This window comes from Typopeltis vanoorti, chromosome 7, assembly GCF_054136105.1.
Source record: "Typopeltis vanoorti isolate ZY-2024b chromosome 7, IOZ_Tvanoo_1.0, whole genome shotgun sequence".
NCBI lineage: Eukaryota > Metazoa > Arthropoda > Arachnida > Uropygi > Thelyphonidae > Typopeltis > Typopeltis vanoorti.
In genome coordinates, this window is record NC_143555.1 from 10,033,056 (window position 1) to 10,049,258 (window position 16,203).

The 16,203-nt window shown below is 39.2% G+C and overlaps 1 protein-coding gene across 3 annotated transcripts in view; it reads right to left on the reverse strand.

Moving 5' to 3' along the window:
- The window catches only part of LOC150104479 (ATP-binding cassette sub-family C member 8-like), an 822,612-nt gene that overhangs the window by 612,387 nt on the left and 194,022 nt on the right, over positions 1–16,203 (reverse strand). For all 3 annotated transcript variants that reach the window (XM_090395659.1, XM_090395657.1, XM_090395658.1), the window contains exon 8: positions 13,657–13,791. In XM_090395659.1, the coding sequence (XP_090251785.1) occupies positions 13,657–13,791 (135 nt within the window). The remainder of the gene's footprint in view (positions 1–13,656; positions 13,792–16,203) is intronic.

Sequence of the window (16,203 nt, forward strand, 5' to 3'; positions counted from 1 at the left end):
AGCTAAAAGAGGAGGTGGAATGTCTTGTGAATGAGATGAGAAGTATGACATTAGGAGAATGGAAGAGATAAATACAAGGCGAATCAGAGTAGGGCAGAGAGAGTTTTGGGAATGATAGAAGAGGAGAGAAAGGAAACAGTAGGAGAGAGGGAATGAGAGAGCGGTATGGGAATGCTAGAAGAGGAGAGAATATAAACAGTAGGAGAAAGGGAAGGAGAGAGGGGTATGGGAATGCTAGAAGAGAGAATAGAAAGAGTAGGAGAGAGGGATTGAGAGACACATATGGGAATGATAGAAGAGGAGAGAATGGAAACAGTAAAAGAGAGGGAGTGAGAGAGAGTTATGGGAATGATAAAGGAGGGAAGGATGGAAACAGTCAGAGAGAGGAAATGAGAAGAATGCAAGGGAGTGCTGGAACCAGGGACAGAGTGATGCGAGGAAGCAGATAAGTAAGGGAACACAGAGAGAGAGAGTAAGGGTTAGAGGAGAGAGAGAGAGAGAGAGAGAGAGAGTGAGGGATGCAGATGAGCAATCAAGGAACAGAATGGTTAGAGGTGTGATGTATGGAGACACGATCTTTGGTGTGCAAGATAAGATGCCAGAGGTGTGTATGACTGGAGGGATGATAGAAAATGTGGCTATGGCAATTAAGAGGGGTGAAAGGATGGATGAAATGATTGTGATAGTGGGCACGAATGACTTGAAAGGCAGTGTAAATCGGATGGTGAGAGATCTGAGATTCTTGTTTGAAGTTGTGCAAAAGAAAACGCAGAGAGGGAAGATTGTGTGTGTGTTGCCCAGATATGATAGTGACGAGCTGAGCAGAAGAGCAGCAATACCGAATAGCATAATAGCCAGAATGTGTGAGAAGAGAGGATTGGAATATGTGGATGCTTGGAGGGCATTTGAGGACAGAAGAGAACTGTATGCTAGAGATTGCTTGCATTTGAATGAGGAAGGACGAAGGTACCTGAAAAGATTGCTGTTTTCTAAATGAGTCAGTGTGTCAATGCAGGGAAATTAGAATTTCCAGGATGGATGGTAGCAGGGGGTGGCCTCTTGTGGGAATGGGTGCTTGGAGAAAGGGGAACGACATTAGGTAACATTGAGCCCAGGGGGGGGGGTCGAGAGGAGACAATGATAGGTATAGAAGCAGTGACATTTTTTATGCTCTATACTAATGCCAGGAGTATCAGAAATAAAGGAGATGAATTGGTGGTGCTGATAGCATCAACCTGGCCAAAGATTATTCGGATCTCTGAGATGTGGTTGACAGAGGATGATATAATAATCAGAATTGAACTGGCAGGGTACAGCATTTTTCAGCAGGATAGGAAAGGAAAACGTGGTGGTGGAGTAGTGCTTATGATAAATGATGACTTAGGTCCTCTAAGAGTGGAGGCTTTGGAAGGCAGTGACACTAATGGTTTTGAAAGCATATGGTGTGAGGTAGAAGTGGCCAAGACAGGATATTTAGTGGGGGTGTTGCTATAAACCAGGGAGCACAGAGTGTGGGGACAGGAGATGTTTAGGTAGTTGAGCTTGGCAAGTGCAAGAAGAATGACTGTTATGGGAGATTTTAACTACAGCAGTATAAGCTGGGAAGAGGAAAATGCAAGTAGTAAGAAGGGGATAAAATTTCTGGAATTCTTGAGGGGCAAATGTCTTCGGCAACATGTAATAGAGGGAACAAGAGGTTCAAGAGTATTGGATTTGGTCATAGCATCAGAAGAGCTGATAATAACTGAGATGACATCTCTCCCACCAGTTGGAGAGGATGACCATGTGGTTTTGACTTGGAAGATGAATAGACATGCCGGTGTATCAAAGAAAAGGGAATGTGTGTGGAATTATAAGGCAGCTGATTATAATAGTCTTAGGTATCAACTAGAGGCAGTTCCATGGAGGGCAGAATTGAAAGGCCAGGATATCATTAGTGCTTGGGAAATTGTGAAAGAATATTTATTAGCAGCAATAATAAGCTGTATTCCACGGGTGAAGAAGCAGACACATTTTGGTGTAAAGTGGAATGACAAATGATCAGGAACTGCAGTTGGAAAAGAGATTAGGGAAGAGATATAAGGAGAGGGGTGGAGGACAGATACACGAAGAATATAAGTCGCAGACCAGGAGAGTGACCAGAATGGTGAGGAAGGCAAAACTGGAATATCAGAAGAGATTGGCACTAAGATCAAAAGAAAATCCCAGGAAATTTTGTAGCTATGTGGCCAGTAGGCAGAAAAACGATTGTGGAAGAATGACATTGTGGGATAAAAAATGGGAATAGAGTGACTGATGCAGAGTACATAGTGGAGTTGTTCAATGAGCACTTTATTAGAGTATTTCATCGTGGAGGAGGTTCTAATACTAGAGGGATAGGGCAGGTTCAGGGTTTAGAGGTGCAAGAGGAGAGTGTGTTCCAAATACTGAGTACTCTGGATACTAGTAAAGCTGTTGGACTGGATAGTATTTAACCACAGGTTTTGAGAGAATGTGCTAAAGAACTGACAGCTCTGTTGACCTGGCTTTTCAATAAAATTCTGGCTGTGAGAAAAGTATACCCGGGGAATGGAAGAAAGGTAAGATAGTGCCACTGCATAAGGGCGGTAGCAGACTGGAAGTGTCTAATTATAGGCCTATTTGTGTGTCATCAGTAGTTAAGGTCTTGGAGAAATTAGTGAGGGACTATATACAGCGTTGGGCAGATGAGGGTAATGTTACATGTGAGAATCAACATGGATTTGTTAAGGGGCGCTCTGCTTTAAAAATATGATTGCCTTTATTAATAAAGTGACAAGAGCAGTTGATGAGGGAAAGGCATATACTGCCATTTTTTTTGGATTTTGCAAAGGCGGAAAGGCATATACTGCCATTTTTTTTGGATTTTGCAAAGGCGTTTGACAGGGTGCCACATGATAAGCAGATATTTAAGTTGCAACACATGAGTTTAAATGTCAGGTTAATCAAATGGATTCAGGATTGGCTGACTGATAGGTATCAGAGAATTGTTGTATGGTGGGGCAATATCAAGGAAGCAGAAGGTTACAAGTGGGGTTCCATTGGGCTCAGTACTGGGACCTGTATTGTTCAACCTTTATATCAATGATATTGTCAATGGATTGCAAGGGGACATTCAGTTGTTTGCAGATGATGTGAAGCTGGGAAGGGTTATTAGTAATAGTGCAGATGTGGCAGCCCTGCAAGAGGATTTGAATAAACTAGACAGATGGGCAAATAAATGGGGTTGCAGTTCAATGCAGCAAAATGTAGTCTTGAGGTTTGGGATCCATCGATGAGAGGATGCATACTCGATTGGAGGAGCTGTACTGGAGGAGGTAGGGGAGACGAGATCTGGGGGTAATGATTGATAGAAAACTGAAATTCAGGTTAGCATATTGCAAAGGTGGTGAGGGTAACTCAGAGGATTGCTGCAATACTGAGAAGGACGCTGACCTGCAGAGATAAAAGAGTTATCATTCTGTTGTATAAAACCCCGATCAGACCACAATTAGAGTATTGTTCTCAGATTTGGTCCCCAGGATTTGAAGGGGATAAATTGACTGTGGAAAGGGTACAGAGGCAGATAACAAAGATGGTTTCAGGACTGTACTATATGAGTTATGAGGATCAACTGAGGGAATGTGGACTGCAGAGTTTGGTGGATACAAGAAGGAGAGGTGATATGATCGAGACTTTTAAACTGTTGAGAGTCAGTTACAGGGTAGACGTTGGAGAGTTGGAGACAGTGGAACGACGGGAAGGAGCGATGACAAGGGGGGGGTCTTCCCTGGAAGTTACAAAAGGAGACTGTGTGCAAGAGAGTGAGGAGTAGTTTCTTTGCATGGAGGGTGGTTGAACCTTGGAATGCATTGCCTGAGAGAGTGGTTTGAGTGGGAACGGTCAATGGGTTTAAGGAATGGTATGATAAACTTTGTGTTTCCTAAACACGACCTACCACGAAGAGTCTTTTGACTCCATGGAGGAGTGGATAATAATAATAATCTAATAACCCTCATAAAGAACATATATCAAGGAAATTATGAAACAGTAAGAATTGAAAACTCATTGTCCTCTGCATTCCAATTTAAAAAAGGATCAAGACAAGGATGCATACTCTCACCATTACTATTCAACCTTTACAGCGAAACTATCATGAAGATCTCTAGAAAAGTGGATTGGAGGCAACATTCACTAACCTACGATATGCAGATGACACAGTGATAATAGCAAAAAGCAAACAGGAATTAAAATCTATCCTAAATCAATTAGAAAAGGAAAGCTTAAGCCATGGTTTACGAATAAATCAAGATAAAACCAAAATAATGATTTTAAACAGTACAGAAGAGAGAGATTTATAGAAGGTATTGAAATTGTCGACCATTTCAACTGCCTTGGAGTGATAATAACAAAAAAAGATGGATGCAAAAAAGAGATAAGATGAATTGCACTAGCTAAGAAAGCGATGACGGATTTAACTAAGATCTGGAAAGACAGGCACATCTCCAAAAAGACAAAAATTAAGCTTGTAGAAACCTTAGTTTTTTTCCATCTTTCTCTATGCTGGAGAAGATTGTTAAGAGTGTCTTGGAAAGAAAAGCGAACAAACAAAAGTATCCTAGAAGAACTGAATATCCACACAAGAATGATAAACATACTTAAAAAGAGAATACTGCAATATTTTGGACACATATATAGAAGGGAAGGCAACTGCCTGGAAAAAGTAATCATCCAGGGTAAACAGTGTGGGAAAAAAAAAAAGAGGAAAACCCCTCAACAGGTGGATTGATCAAATATCAAGAATCACTGGACTTAAACAGGAACAAGCAATAAGAGAAGCACAGGAGAGAAAGAAATTGCAACGCATCATCAGGAAGGTCACGAGTTCTCAGACATCAGGAGATCCGAGAGAGAGAGAGAGATGATGGCAAACAATTCAATGCATAGGCTGTGTAAAAGGAATGGATGCAAGTTTTTGGATGTGTGGAGTGAGTTTTAGGGAAGACTGGATTTGTATAAGAGGGACGGTCTACACCTGAATGAGTCTGGTATCAGGAGTCCAGAAAAACTAATAACTGGTAGAGCCCTAACAGAGAGAGTCAGGGAAAGAAACTAAATTATAAAGGTAGGAATGGGTGTGAATGTGAGTGTAGAAGCAACAATGTTAAATAACTGTGTTAATGATGGAAATCGGCTTTGTCATGGAAATGTTAACGAGGAGAGAATGATTTCGGTTTGTGTTCATCCAGTTCGGACCCATCAAATGTATGCAAAGATGTCTACATATGTAAGGCAATAGATAAGATTAGAGATCTGCAAAATGTCCAACTGTGTCCAGCAGACTGCAGACAAGACAATACAAAAAAACAAACAGATAGATTATTATGTCTGTACATGAATGCTAGCAGTATCAGAAACAAAGGGGTAAAATTTGTTGTCTTAGTCAATATGTTGTGACCTCAGATTGTAGATATTAATGAGACCTAGCTGTCAAAATCAAACTTACCAACTAGTATCAAATGTACAGTATTTTTAGGCAGGATAGAGAAGATAGGAGAGGAGGGGGCATGCTGCTAATGATATTGGATGACTTTAATCCAGTTAGAGTTGAGACCTATGATTGTAGTACTACTACTAACAATATTTCATATTTCATGTGACAGTGAGTTTGAAGCCATTTGGAGTGAAGTGGAATCTAACAAGATCAATTACATAGTGGGGTGTTGTTACAGACCTAGTGCATTGGTTTCTAGTGATGAAGAAATGCATCACCAAATAGAAAAGATGAGCGTAAAAACAGTAATCATCTAAATATTGATCGGGTAGCAGTAGAATCTCATGAGAAGAATGAAAATGCATTTATTGATCTGTTGCGGGACAACTTCCTCAAGCAGCATGTGACAGTAGGAACTCAAGGGCAAAGTGTGTTAGATTTGATTATAGTGTCAGAGAGCGTTTCAGTTAAAGACGTAATTATTCTGCCTACGGTTGGTGACAGTGATCATGCGGTACTCACTTGGGAAGTGACTAAGTTTATGAATGTTCCATTCAGAAGAGGTTACATGCTTAACTACAAACCAGAAAATGATGAACAACTGAGGAGTATATTGAGTTCAGTAGAATGGGACTGGTTGCTGGATGGGAAAAATATCAACAGTGCATGAGAAGCATTTAAACAATACTTAAATGATGCAATATCAGAATGTGTCCCAAAAGGTTTCAAGAATAAACAGGATAGCAGTCAAATGGATGTGTAATCTTATTAAGCAGAAGATTCGAAAGAAAAGGACGATGTGGAAGGAATACCGTGTGTATAAGGATGACGACCGTTATGAAGGTTATAAGCAGCAGGTTAGAATAGTCACAACTGTTGTATGGAAAGCAAAGTCTGAGTATGAAAAGAAACTGGCTCTGCATTCTAAAGACATCCCACAAGAATTCTATCGATATCGGTTTCAAGAATAAACAGGATAGCAGTCAAATGGATGTGTAATCTTATTAAGCAGAAGATTCGAAAGAAAAGGACGATGTGGAAGGAATACCGTGTGTATAAGGATGACGACCGTTATGAAGGTTATAAGCAGCAGGTTAGAATAGTCACAACTGTTGTATGGAAAGCAAAGTCTGAGTATGAAAAGAAACTGGCTCTGCATTCTAAAGACATCCCACAAGAATTCTATCGATATGCTGCAAGTAAAAAAAAGAATGAATCTTCTTCTTCTGCAGCTTGTCACACACTTAAGTTGGGTCACTGTTTGTAGTGAGTCTCCTTCACATCCTCCTGTCTTGGGCTGTAACCCCATCCAAGTTCTTCATCCTCAATTCCTCCTCCACGATCTCCCTCCATCTCTTCTTTGGATGCCAGCACTTCCTCTTCCCCTGGACATCTATCTGAATGACCTTTCTTCCCACATTCTCATACTCCCTCCTCATCACATGACCAAACCATCTCAACCTTGCCTCCTGTATCTTTGTTCCTACGTTCGCAACTTTCACAGTTCAGCTGGTCTCACTACTGTCATGCAGATTTTGCTTTTTAGATTGATCGGCACCCCTCTTATCATATAGTACGCCAACCATTAAAGCATTAGGGAAGAATAGAGATCTGCAAGTTGTTCAACTGTGTCAGGCAGACTGCAGATAAGACAATACAAAAGAACAAACAGGTAGATTATTATGTCTATACACAAATGTAGGAGTACCTGCTTGTATCCTGCATACCACTTCCTTCTCAACCTTTCCATCCTCTTTCACTTTGAACCATCATCATCATCATCATCATCATCAAATTCCTGCCATGTACCCTCAAGGGGTGTACAGGATATGACAGTACTACATGAAAAAACTACATCATTACATCACTTTGAACCAAAGTATCTAAAGTCACTGACCTTCCTGATGACATTTCCTTCCAGCTCCAGATCTGTCTCCTGGCTGCCATCCACTTTGCAACACCTATACTCTTAAGAGAAAAAGAATGAATATGAAAGAATAACTCTTCTAAATCCTGATGGCATGAGGGTTACAGATGCAGAAGAGGTTGTTCAGTTAACCACCTTACCGGCCATTATGGATCAAATATGCATCCTCATATGCTTCATATCCATCATATATTTGAATGTAATATCAATGATATTACAATTTTAATATGCATTTCACATCCATGGTAAACTGGACGTGTATATACGTCTTGGCCGGTAGCATTGTTAATGAGTGCCCCCATTTTGTTAAAAGCTATCAACCTGGTGTATGGAACATTGAGCTCACTGTTACCTCTTCACTAGATGAAGAAACATAGGTGTATGAGGATGAGGTATTAGAGCTGTTGCAACAATTGAATAAGAATTCAGCAATAGGGACTGATGGGATATCAGCACGTGTGCTAAAAGAGTGTTCAGTTGAACTGGTCATTCTGACCATGCTGTTTAATATGAGTCTCAGAACAGGAAAGATTCTGCAGGAATGGAAGGAATATATGGTAATTCCATTGCACAAGGGCGGTGCAAAGACTGATGTATCCAACTATCGGCCAATTACTATCTCAGGAGTGGTGGTGAAGATTTTGGAAAACTTGGCTAGAACTTGCATTCAGATGTGGGTTGACAGTGAATCTCTACTTTGTAATGAACAACATAGGATAGGTTTACTAAGGGAAGGTCATGTTTTAGCAACTTGCTCACATTCTATAAATGCCACCATTGAACTAGACAAGGGGAATGGATTCACCATGATACTTTTGGATTTTGTTAAGGCTTTTGACAGAATACAGCATGGTAGAATTGCATAAATTGGAGAAATTGGGTTTGGGTTATATAATATTAGCATGGATAAGAGGATGGCTGACTGATAGATATCAAAAAGTGGTATAGGGACGCGAGTCTGCAAGATTTAACACTGGACGGTTCATCATCATCGACCTCAGCCCCGCCCACCCATAATTGTGTCTAGGAGAAAGCAGAGGAAGGGCCTATGCAGTAATGCAGGTCCTCTATAAGAAAAACAGAGGGATGCAAGTGCCTAAACCATTTTGAATGGCACTTCCCCTCCACCTCTGGAAGAACAACACGAAAACCTCATGGAGTTTTAGAGTTCGGTGTTCTCTACTCCACCTCTGCATTCTTTTGAGAGTGACTCGCCCATGGTATTGTGATCTATTTCTGCATCACAGCTTTATCATCCCATATCCATTCAAGAAATAAAATCAGCTTTCTCTGCAAATTCACCTGCCCCTTGACCAGACAGTTCCCCAGCATCAAGACTTTGTAGGGTGCCTCTCCCTATCCTACAGGACTTAATAGATCTTCTTCTTCTCTCTACAAGAGTGATTCTACCATATCTTTGTGTCTCAAGAAGAACTATTTGTATTCCCAAGAAGGAAACCTCTACACATGCTTCAGACTATAGGCCTATTACTATATTACCAGTGATTCTTAGACTTTTCCATAAAATATTGATCAGGTGACTACAGCAATATGTACAGCACGACTACTGGCAGAGAGCCTTTATTTCTTCGGATGGCTGTGCAGAGGACATCTACCTCCTTTCCTCTCTTCTTTCAGATTCCTGACACCTGCTTAAGCCTTTACACATGGCATCCAAAAGGCCTTTGATAGCATCTCCCTTCCTGCTATCCTTAGAGCGCTACCTGTTGCCAGATGTCCAGAACCTTTTCTTACCTATGTTAGGGAGCTCTATATAGGTGGCTCCATCTCTATCACAACAGGGGCCCATGTGACCACAATACCGGTGGTGCAACCCCCTCTATCTCCTTTATTCTTCAACTGCATCATAGATGAGTTTCTTCGCTCTCTTCCTAACCATATTGGTTACTGTCTAGGTGGGATTAGGCTAGAAGAAACTGATGAGGCTAGGGATCTTGGAGTGTTAACAGATAGGAAGTTGAAGTTCAGGGGCCATGTGGCAAAGATTGCAAATACAACTCAAAAGATAATTGCAATGCTGAAATGAATGTTCACATGTAAAGATAAGGATGTTATTTTGCCTCTCTAAGGCTTTGATAAGACCTCACTTGGACTACTGAGTGCAGGTCTGGTCTCCTGGTTTCCGTTGCGATTCTGATATTTTGGAGAGAGTACAAAGGAGAGTGTTAAAAATGATATCAGGATTGTGGAATACTGATTATGAAGACAGATTGAGAATTTGTAGACTGCAGACACTACCAAACAGGAGAAAGAGGGGTGATATGACTGAGGCTAACAAACTTCTGAAAGGGTCATACATGATTTCAATTGATGGAATTTTTCAATTTATGGAAGGTGGGGAAAGGACGAGGGGGGGCATCCTTGGAAGCTGAGAATGAATGCCGCTAAGAAGGGGGTGAGGGCTATATTTTTCTCTCAGAGGGTGGTGCACGATTGGAATGGATTCTCACTGAATGTTGTGAGTGCAAGCAGTATGAATGAATTCAAGAATAAGTATGATAGCTGTTGTGTGTAGTATGTAGCTTTCCTCTATGAGTCTCTGCCTCCCTGGAGGTCTCTCTTAAAAATAATAATAAGGTTCATTCCATATACCTGCTAACATTTATTCACTCACCTCTGGATTCTCTACATCCTCTTCACTCCCAAGAAACCAGCTCTGCAAATGGTAATGAAGATGAGGTCATACCAAGGCTCTATAAAGGGATATAACCTGCTTGTAGGGTATTCTTCAGTAACCAAGTATTCCACTTTTGTAATATACACTCTAAACTTTAAATTCCTATCCACTAACACCCCAAATCCCTGGCTTCATCAATTTCCTGGAGCACAGTTCCAACAATGTGGTGGAACTGTACTCCAGCTAGTAATCTTTTCACCCAAAGCGCATAACCTTACACTTTGACAAAATGAACCGATATCCATTCTCCTTTGCCCAGACTGCCAAGTCTATCCAAATCATCAGGAAAAAATTTAACATGATGATGATGCAAAGTTGGGGAGAATTATAAGTAGCACTGGTAATGTTAATTCCCTTCAGGAAGATTTGAATAGACTTTTGACTTGGACAAAAGAGTGGGGTTGTAGTTTTAATATTAATAAGTGCAAGGTGTTTCATTTTGGAGTGCAGAAATATAAAGCTGTGTACTATATTGATGGTGATGTACTACAGGAAATGGATAAGACTCAAGATCTGGGAGTGACTGTTCACAGCAGACAGACGTTTAGAGAGCATATTGCTAGTGTTGCAAATGCTGCACATCATAGCTGCTATGATAAGAAGTACTCTAACATGTAGGGATAAGGAAGTGGTTGTGCCACTGTATAAAGCACTAGTCAGACCACACTTGGACTATTGTTCTCAGATCCGGTCAACTGGTTTTCAGTGTGATGTGAAAACATTGAGATGGTTCAGAGACAAGTGACTAAGATAATATCAGGACTTTCGAATGATGGCTATGGAGAGAGGTTGAAGAAACGTGGGTTTCAGAGTTTAGTGGATAGGAGGAAAAGAGGTGATGTGACAGAGACATGTAAGTTAGTGAGAGGATTTTATCGGATTAATCCATAGTCATCCCTGGAAGTTATGCAAGAGTGTGGTGAAGAGGGGTGTGAGGAGTAGATTTTTTACATGGAGAATTGTCAGTGAATGGAACATATCACCAGAATATGTTGTTAATGCAAGGAGTGTTAAGGATTTTAAGATTTGGGATGATAAATATGTTATCAGTTGAATGAACACCTCCTATGATGAGTCTGCAACAACAATAATAATAATAATAATAATAATAATAATACCGAAAGATTTCTTCAGGATTATCTTTGGTCTGTACTGCTAATTTTCTTTCATACTCTATTCTGCTTTTACTTTTCTTACCACAAGAGCTGCCCTTCTGACCTGTGCTTTGTACTGCTCATGAGCCTGTTGGTTGCCTTTCTCTTTGAATTCTCTTCATAAATTTAACTTTTTTTTGTACCTCCAGCTTAATGATGATATTCATCCATTTAACTCCCACTTGATTTATTCTCCTAACTCAGGTATACAGTCTGTTATTATTTCCCTCAAACACTCCTTTACCACTCCCCATACACTATTAACATCTAGCCCTTGCAGTTTCATATGCCCTGGAACTAAATGATTCAAGCAATCTCCTAAGTTTGTCATACTTTTACCAGCTCTGTAATTCCATATATATTCTCTCTTAACTGAAAATTCTACATATTTAGCTACCTCCCAAGTCAAGACCACAATCTCTCTCACCAGTTGGTGGCAACATGGTCATATTAGTTATGGACAAATTCTCTGATGCAATTATCAGATCTAGCACTCGCAACCCCCCCCCAGTACATTCAATCACATGTTGTCTCAGGTAATTATCCCTTAGTAACTACATAAATTTCACTTTCTTCCTCCCGTGTGTCCTTTCTTCCTTCAAATCTACCTTCCCATAGTTGAAGTCCACCATAATAATTACCCACCTCATTGGGCTTATTTGCCAATGCATGCTATCCCCATCGTCCTTTGCATCCCTTCCATGGTCTATAGAAGCAACCAACTGTATATTTTGTATTGCTGGCTACTATCTCACACCAAATGGTCTCAAATGTGCTAATTTCTCTGGCCTGCAGTTGGACTCCTATTCTCTTTGGTTGCAGTTCACTGGTTATCATGAATAATACTTCACCCTCCCCCCCCCCAAATGTTTTCTCTCTATCCTCCCTGAACACACTACACCCTTTCTATCCCATTAACTATATGATCTTCTATAAGCCACGTGTCACTAATTTCAATAACCTTTGGCTATGATGAACTAACCAATGGTAAAAACTCCTCCCCCCCTTTTTTTCCAAATGCTCCTGGTATTAGTGCACATAAAGTAAAATAGCCTCTTATTCCCAATGTAGTCCTTACACTTTATACCAACTATTCATTTCTGGTTTGTTACCAGTGGCACTAACTCAGGCATTTTATGCACATTCTTACACTCAACTGTCTTGCTGGTATCTGTATTTTGCACAACCACATTCACTTCATTCAACAACGTTTTTTTCCAGACTCTGATCACTAAATCCATTCAGATGCAATCCATCCTTCTTGTATAAGTCCTTTCATCCATCAAATTCATTCCACACACACATCCACAAATTTGGCATTATTCTTTCTGCATAACCTACACATCAACTCATTCACTACTCTTCAATGTCCCTCATACCATACTTTTCTCCTTTCAAATCATTTGTGCCAGTCAAAACAATCAACTTTTTCAATCCTTTTGCATCCTAATAGCCTAGCTAATATCATTAATTTTTGCACCAGGGAAGCATGATTTTGTCACTCTCTTGCTAATCATACCTCTTATGACAGAATCTATGTACAAGACTTTCCTTAATTTTACCTTCTCTCTTAGTCAAGCATGCATTTCTCTTTTCTCATGCTTCTTTCTTTCTGTTCTCAGCTGAACTACTCACCAGACATTTCTGCATTTGCTCCAGTTCATGCTTCATCCTGTATATCACTCTGCATAACTGCACTATCTCCCTCATTACATCCAAATCTTCATTGTTTACATCCATCATACTACCATTCTTTCAATCATCATTTTTACTTTCTTTCTCAATTGTGTCACTTTTAGTCTCTCTTTCAATCTTGTCTTCCATTACACTCTTGCACATATTTTCACACATATTTTCTGTTCCATCCACTGCTTTATTCTCTCGACCTGACCTGCACTTCTGATCCTCACTTTTATAGCATTTTCAGAACTCTCTCACCACTATCATTTTCAAATCAAAGTCCATTCACCTTTGGTAATGCCTACATCTCACAAACATTGCACTGAACAAAGTCCCTCTGGTTGAATTCTTTGAACAGTGATGCCTTGGACACCATTATTCTACTCTGCAAGATACCATATGTCAGCTATGTAACTTATCATGCAGAAAGACTATATTAACCAAATCTAAATAAAAATTTTAACTAAAATCTAATTAACAATGCAATACAATCTAGTTCTAATAGCCCTAGTTTTTCTAAACTAAACAACTTAGCTTTTGGCTCTCCAAACACAGATCTACTAAGAGACACCTATTGGCCTCTTTAACAACAAGCACTCAATAGTATAGAGGAAACATGTACCCATTGTTCTATGTGCACATTTAGAAAGTGAAAAGAAAAAACTTGGTTGTGATAATTTATATAGATTATTTAAAAATTACTCACCAAGGCATCCTTCTGAATACGAGAAAGAGCAGTACAAATATAATATTGTAGAGGGGCTAAAATATAAATAGTAGCAGCTCCAATTAGGGCACTGTAGCCTAAATGTAGATATAGCAAAACTAGGAGTAAAATAATCTGAAAAAAAAAATGAAATGACGTCTGTTAATTAAAAAAAAAAAACTAATCACACTTTAGTTGTTTTTTTTATTTACACACACACACACACACACCTAATTTTTAGGAACTGTGATGAACTAAATCAAATTACTGTATTTGATTTAGTTCATCTTATAATATAAAAATTTGAGTCTTATAATATAAAAAGAATGCATCAAGACAATTCTGGCTGTTATTATGACACCTTAAGGACAAGACTTTTCAGGAGAATCAGAGTGGTGCTTAGGAGTGATTAGCAATTGAGATATAAGGTTTTAATTCTAAACTAGAGCTACAGATTGGAAATAATGATGTTACTCACTATATCACAAACAGCTGATAATATTTTCGTCATGTTATTCCAAAAAACGTTATTTTATGTTCTAATTAGAAAAGTAACTTTTTGTGTAATACAATGATCTGCCATATGATTGCAAGATTCTGAACACAAAGGGGTTTAGCATCCCTGAAATAAGCAATATATGAGTATTTTTGAATAAAAAACAGTGGTGGCTCTTGGCTTGAAATCATGGGAGTGCTACCACTTTCGAAATATACATACAATGTATACGTATTTTCATAAATTCTTACTAAATAGCTTAAGGAAATTACAATGTACAATAGAATATACATTAAACTAAATTTTAATACACTTCCAATATTTCGGCAACGTCACGTTGCCATTATCACAGGAATTTAATTACAAGACACATGCACGCAAGCACAACACACAGGAAATGAGGAACGAAGCAGGAGCTAACAATTTTAACTTATGTATCTGAGAGTTGGGTTAGAGGTAAAACACTTGACCAAAGACTAGAGACTGCAGATATGAGAGTCCTGAAAAAGATTAGGAGTATGAACAGATGGCATCAATGGCAATATCATATTAAAAATGAGGATATTAGGTAAGAACTTGATATTGTTAGCATCCAGGAATGTGTGTTAGCAGAGCTAATCTCAGGTGGTGTGATCACTTAAGCAGAATGGGAGAGGAAAGATTAGCAAAACAAGTGTTCTCTGCAGGTTGGCAGGAAAAAGACCCAGAGGAAGACGAAGATATAGGTGGATTGATACAGTACAAAGTGCTTTAGATGATAGAAATATAAGATCTGATAATGTTGGAGTCTTGACAAGTAACAGACTGATTTGGAGGAAAATTGAAGATAGGAAGTTAGTAATGATGTAAATTTTTCATGCAGTACTATCATATCCTGTACACCCCTTGAGGGTACATGGCAAGAATTTGATGATGATGATGATGAAAAATATTGTTTATTATTGATAAAATTATACAGTTTAGTATAATTCAAAATTACTTAAAAATAAAATCCATTCTTCTTGTTTTGTTTCGAGCGAAAAGGTCAATAACTTTTTCCTTGATGTTTGTGTGACTGTCGAAGAATTTATAGTTCACTTACAGCCACTACTGTCACAGAACTTATTTCTTGAGGTTGCATTTCTGAGGTTATAATTGTCAATAATCCCAATAATGTTCTAAAATAAAAACTATATGTCTTTAATTGTAATGTTCAAATATTTAAAGAGACGGAGTAAACAATAAGCACTACAAACACTCTACTACACTCTACTACTGGTGCAAACTGCATATAAACAACAATGGAACTGCACGACAGACAGTGCCCCATTAGGCTAATAGCTCGCATCTCTCTATAACGTGCATTTGCTTGCGCGCATAGTAATATGACACTGTGGTAAACACAGTGCTGCTAGTATCCTTCGCCCTTCAAGTGCAACAAGATGGATTTTTATTATTTTTTATACAAATAAGAGAATTGTATAGGATTGTTGATGATAAAATTAAATATTAATAAATATTAAATAATAAGGGGTGCTTAAGGATCAAAGCTGTATAACTGAGAGGAGACCTCCACATAGCCTTTAAAGGAATGCGGAGAACCGACCAGGGCTTCTGACCTAATGTCCAATCCTCACTTTCTCGTGGCGCACCCTGTTGGGTATCTACTTGGATACTGAACGAATGAGGATGGGCTGGCAATTTGGGATTTAGCCGAACAAATTATATTCTTATTGGTTAAACCAAAATAAAAAATGATGGTACAACATGACAAAATTTCATGCCGGCTGGAGCGTCGCCTGGTTAAATAAGGCCCCCGTTGTTTTCGCCAGGGAACCAGGGCGAACAGCGAAAAGTCAGCTACCGGAACAAATCTGAAAACAAACCCCAACTCAACATCACCAGAGTTAAAGATTGGTACTATCAACATAAGAAGCCTGAATGGCAAAGAAATGGAGCTAGCTGAGGAATTAGATAAGTACCAGATCGACATAATAGGGGTGACTGAAACAAAAAAGACCAAAACTGGTGAGACCTTTCTGAGCAATAAATACAAAATGTTATATTCAGGC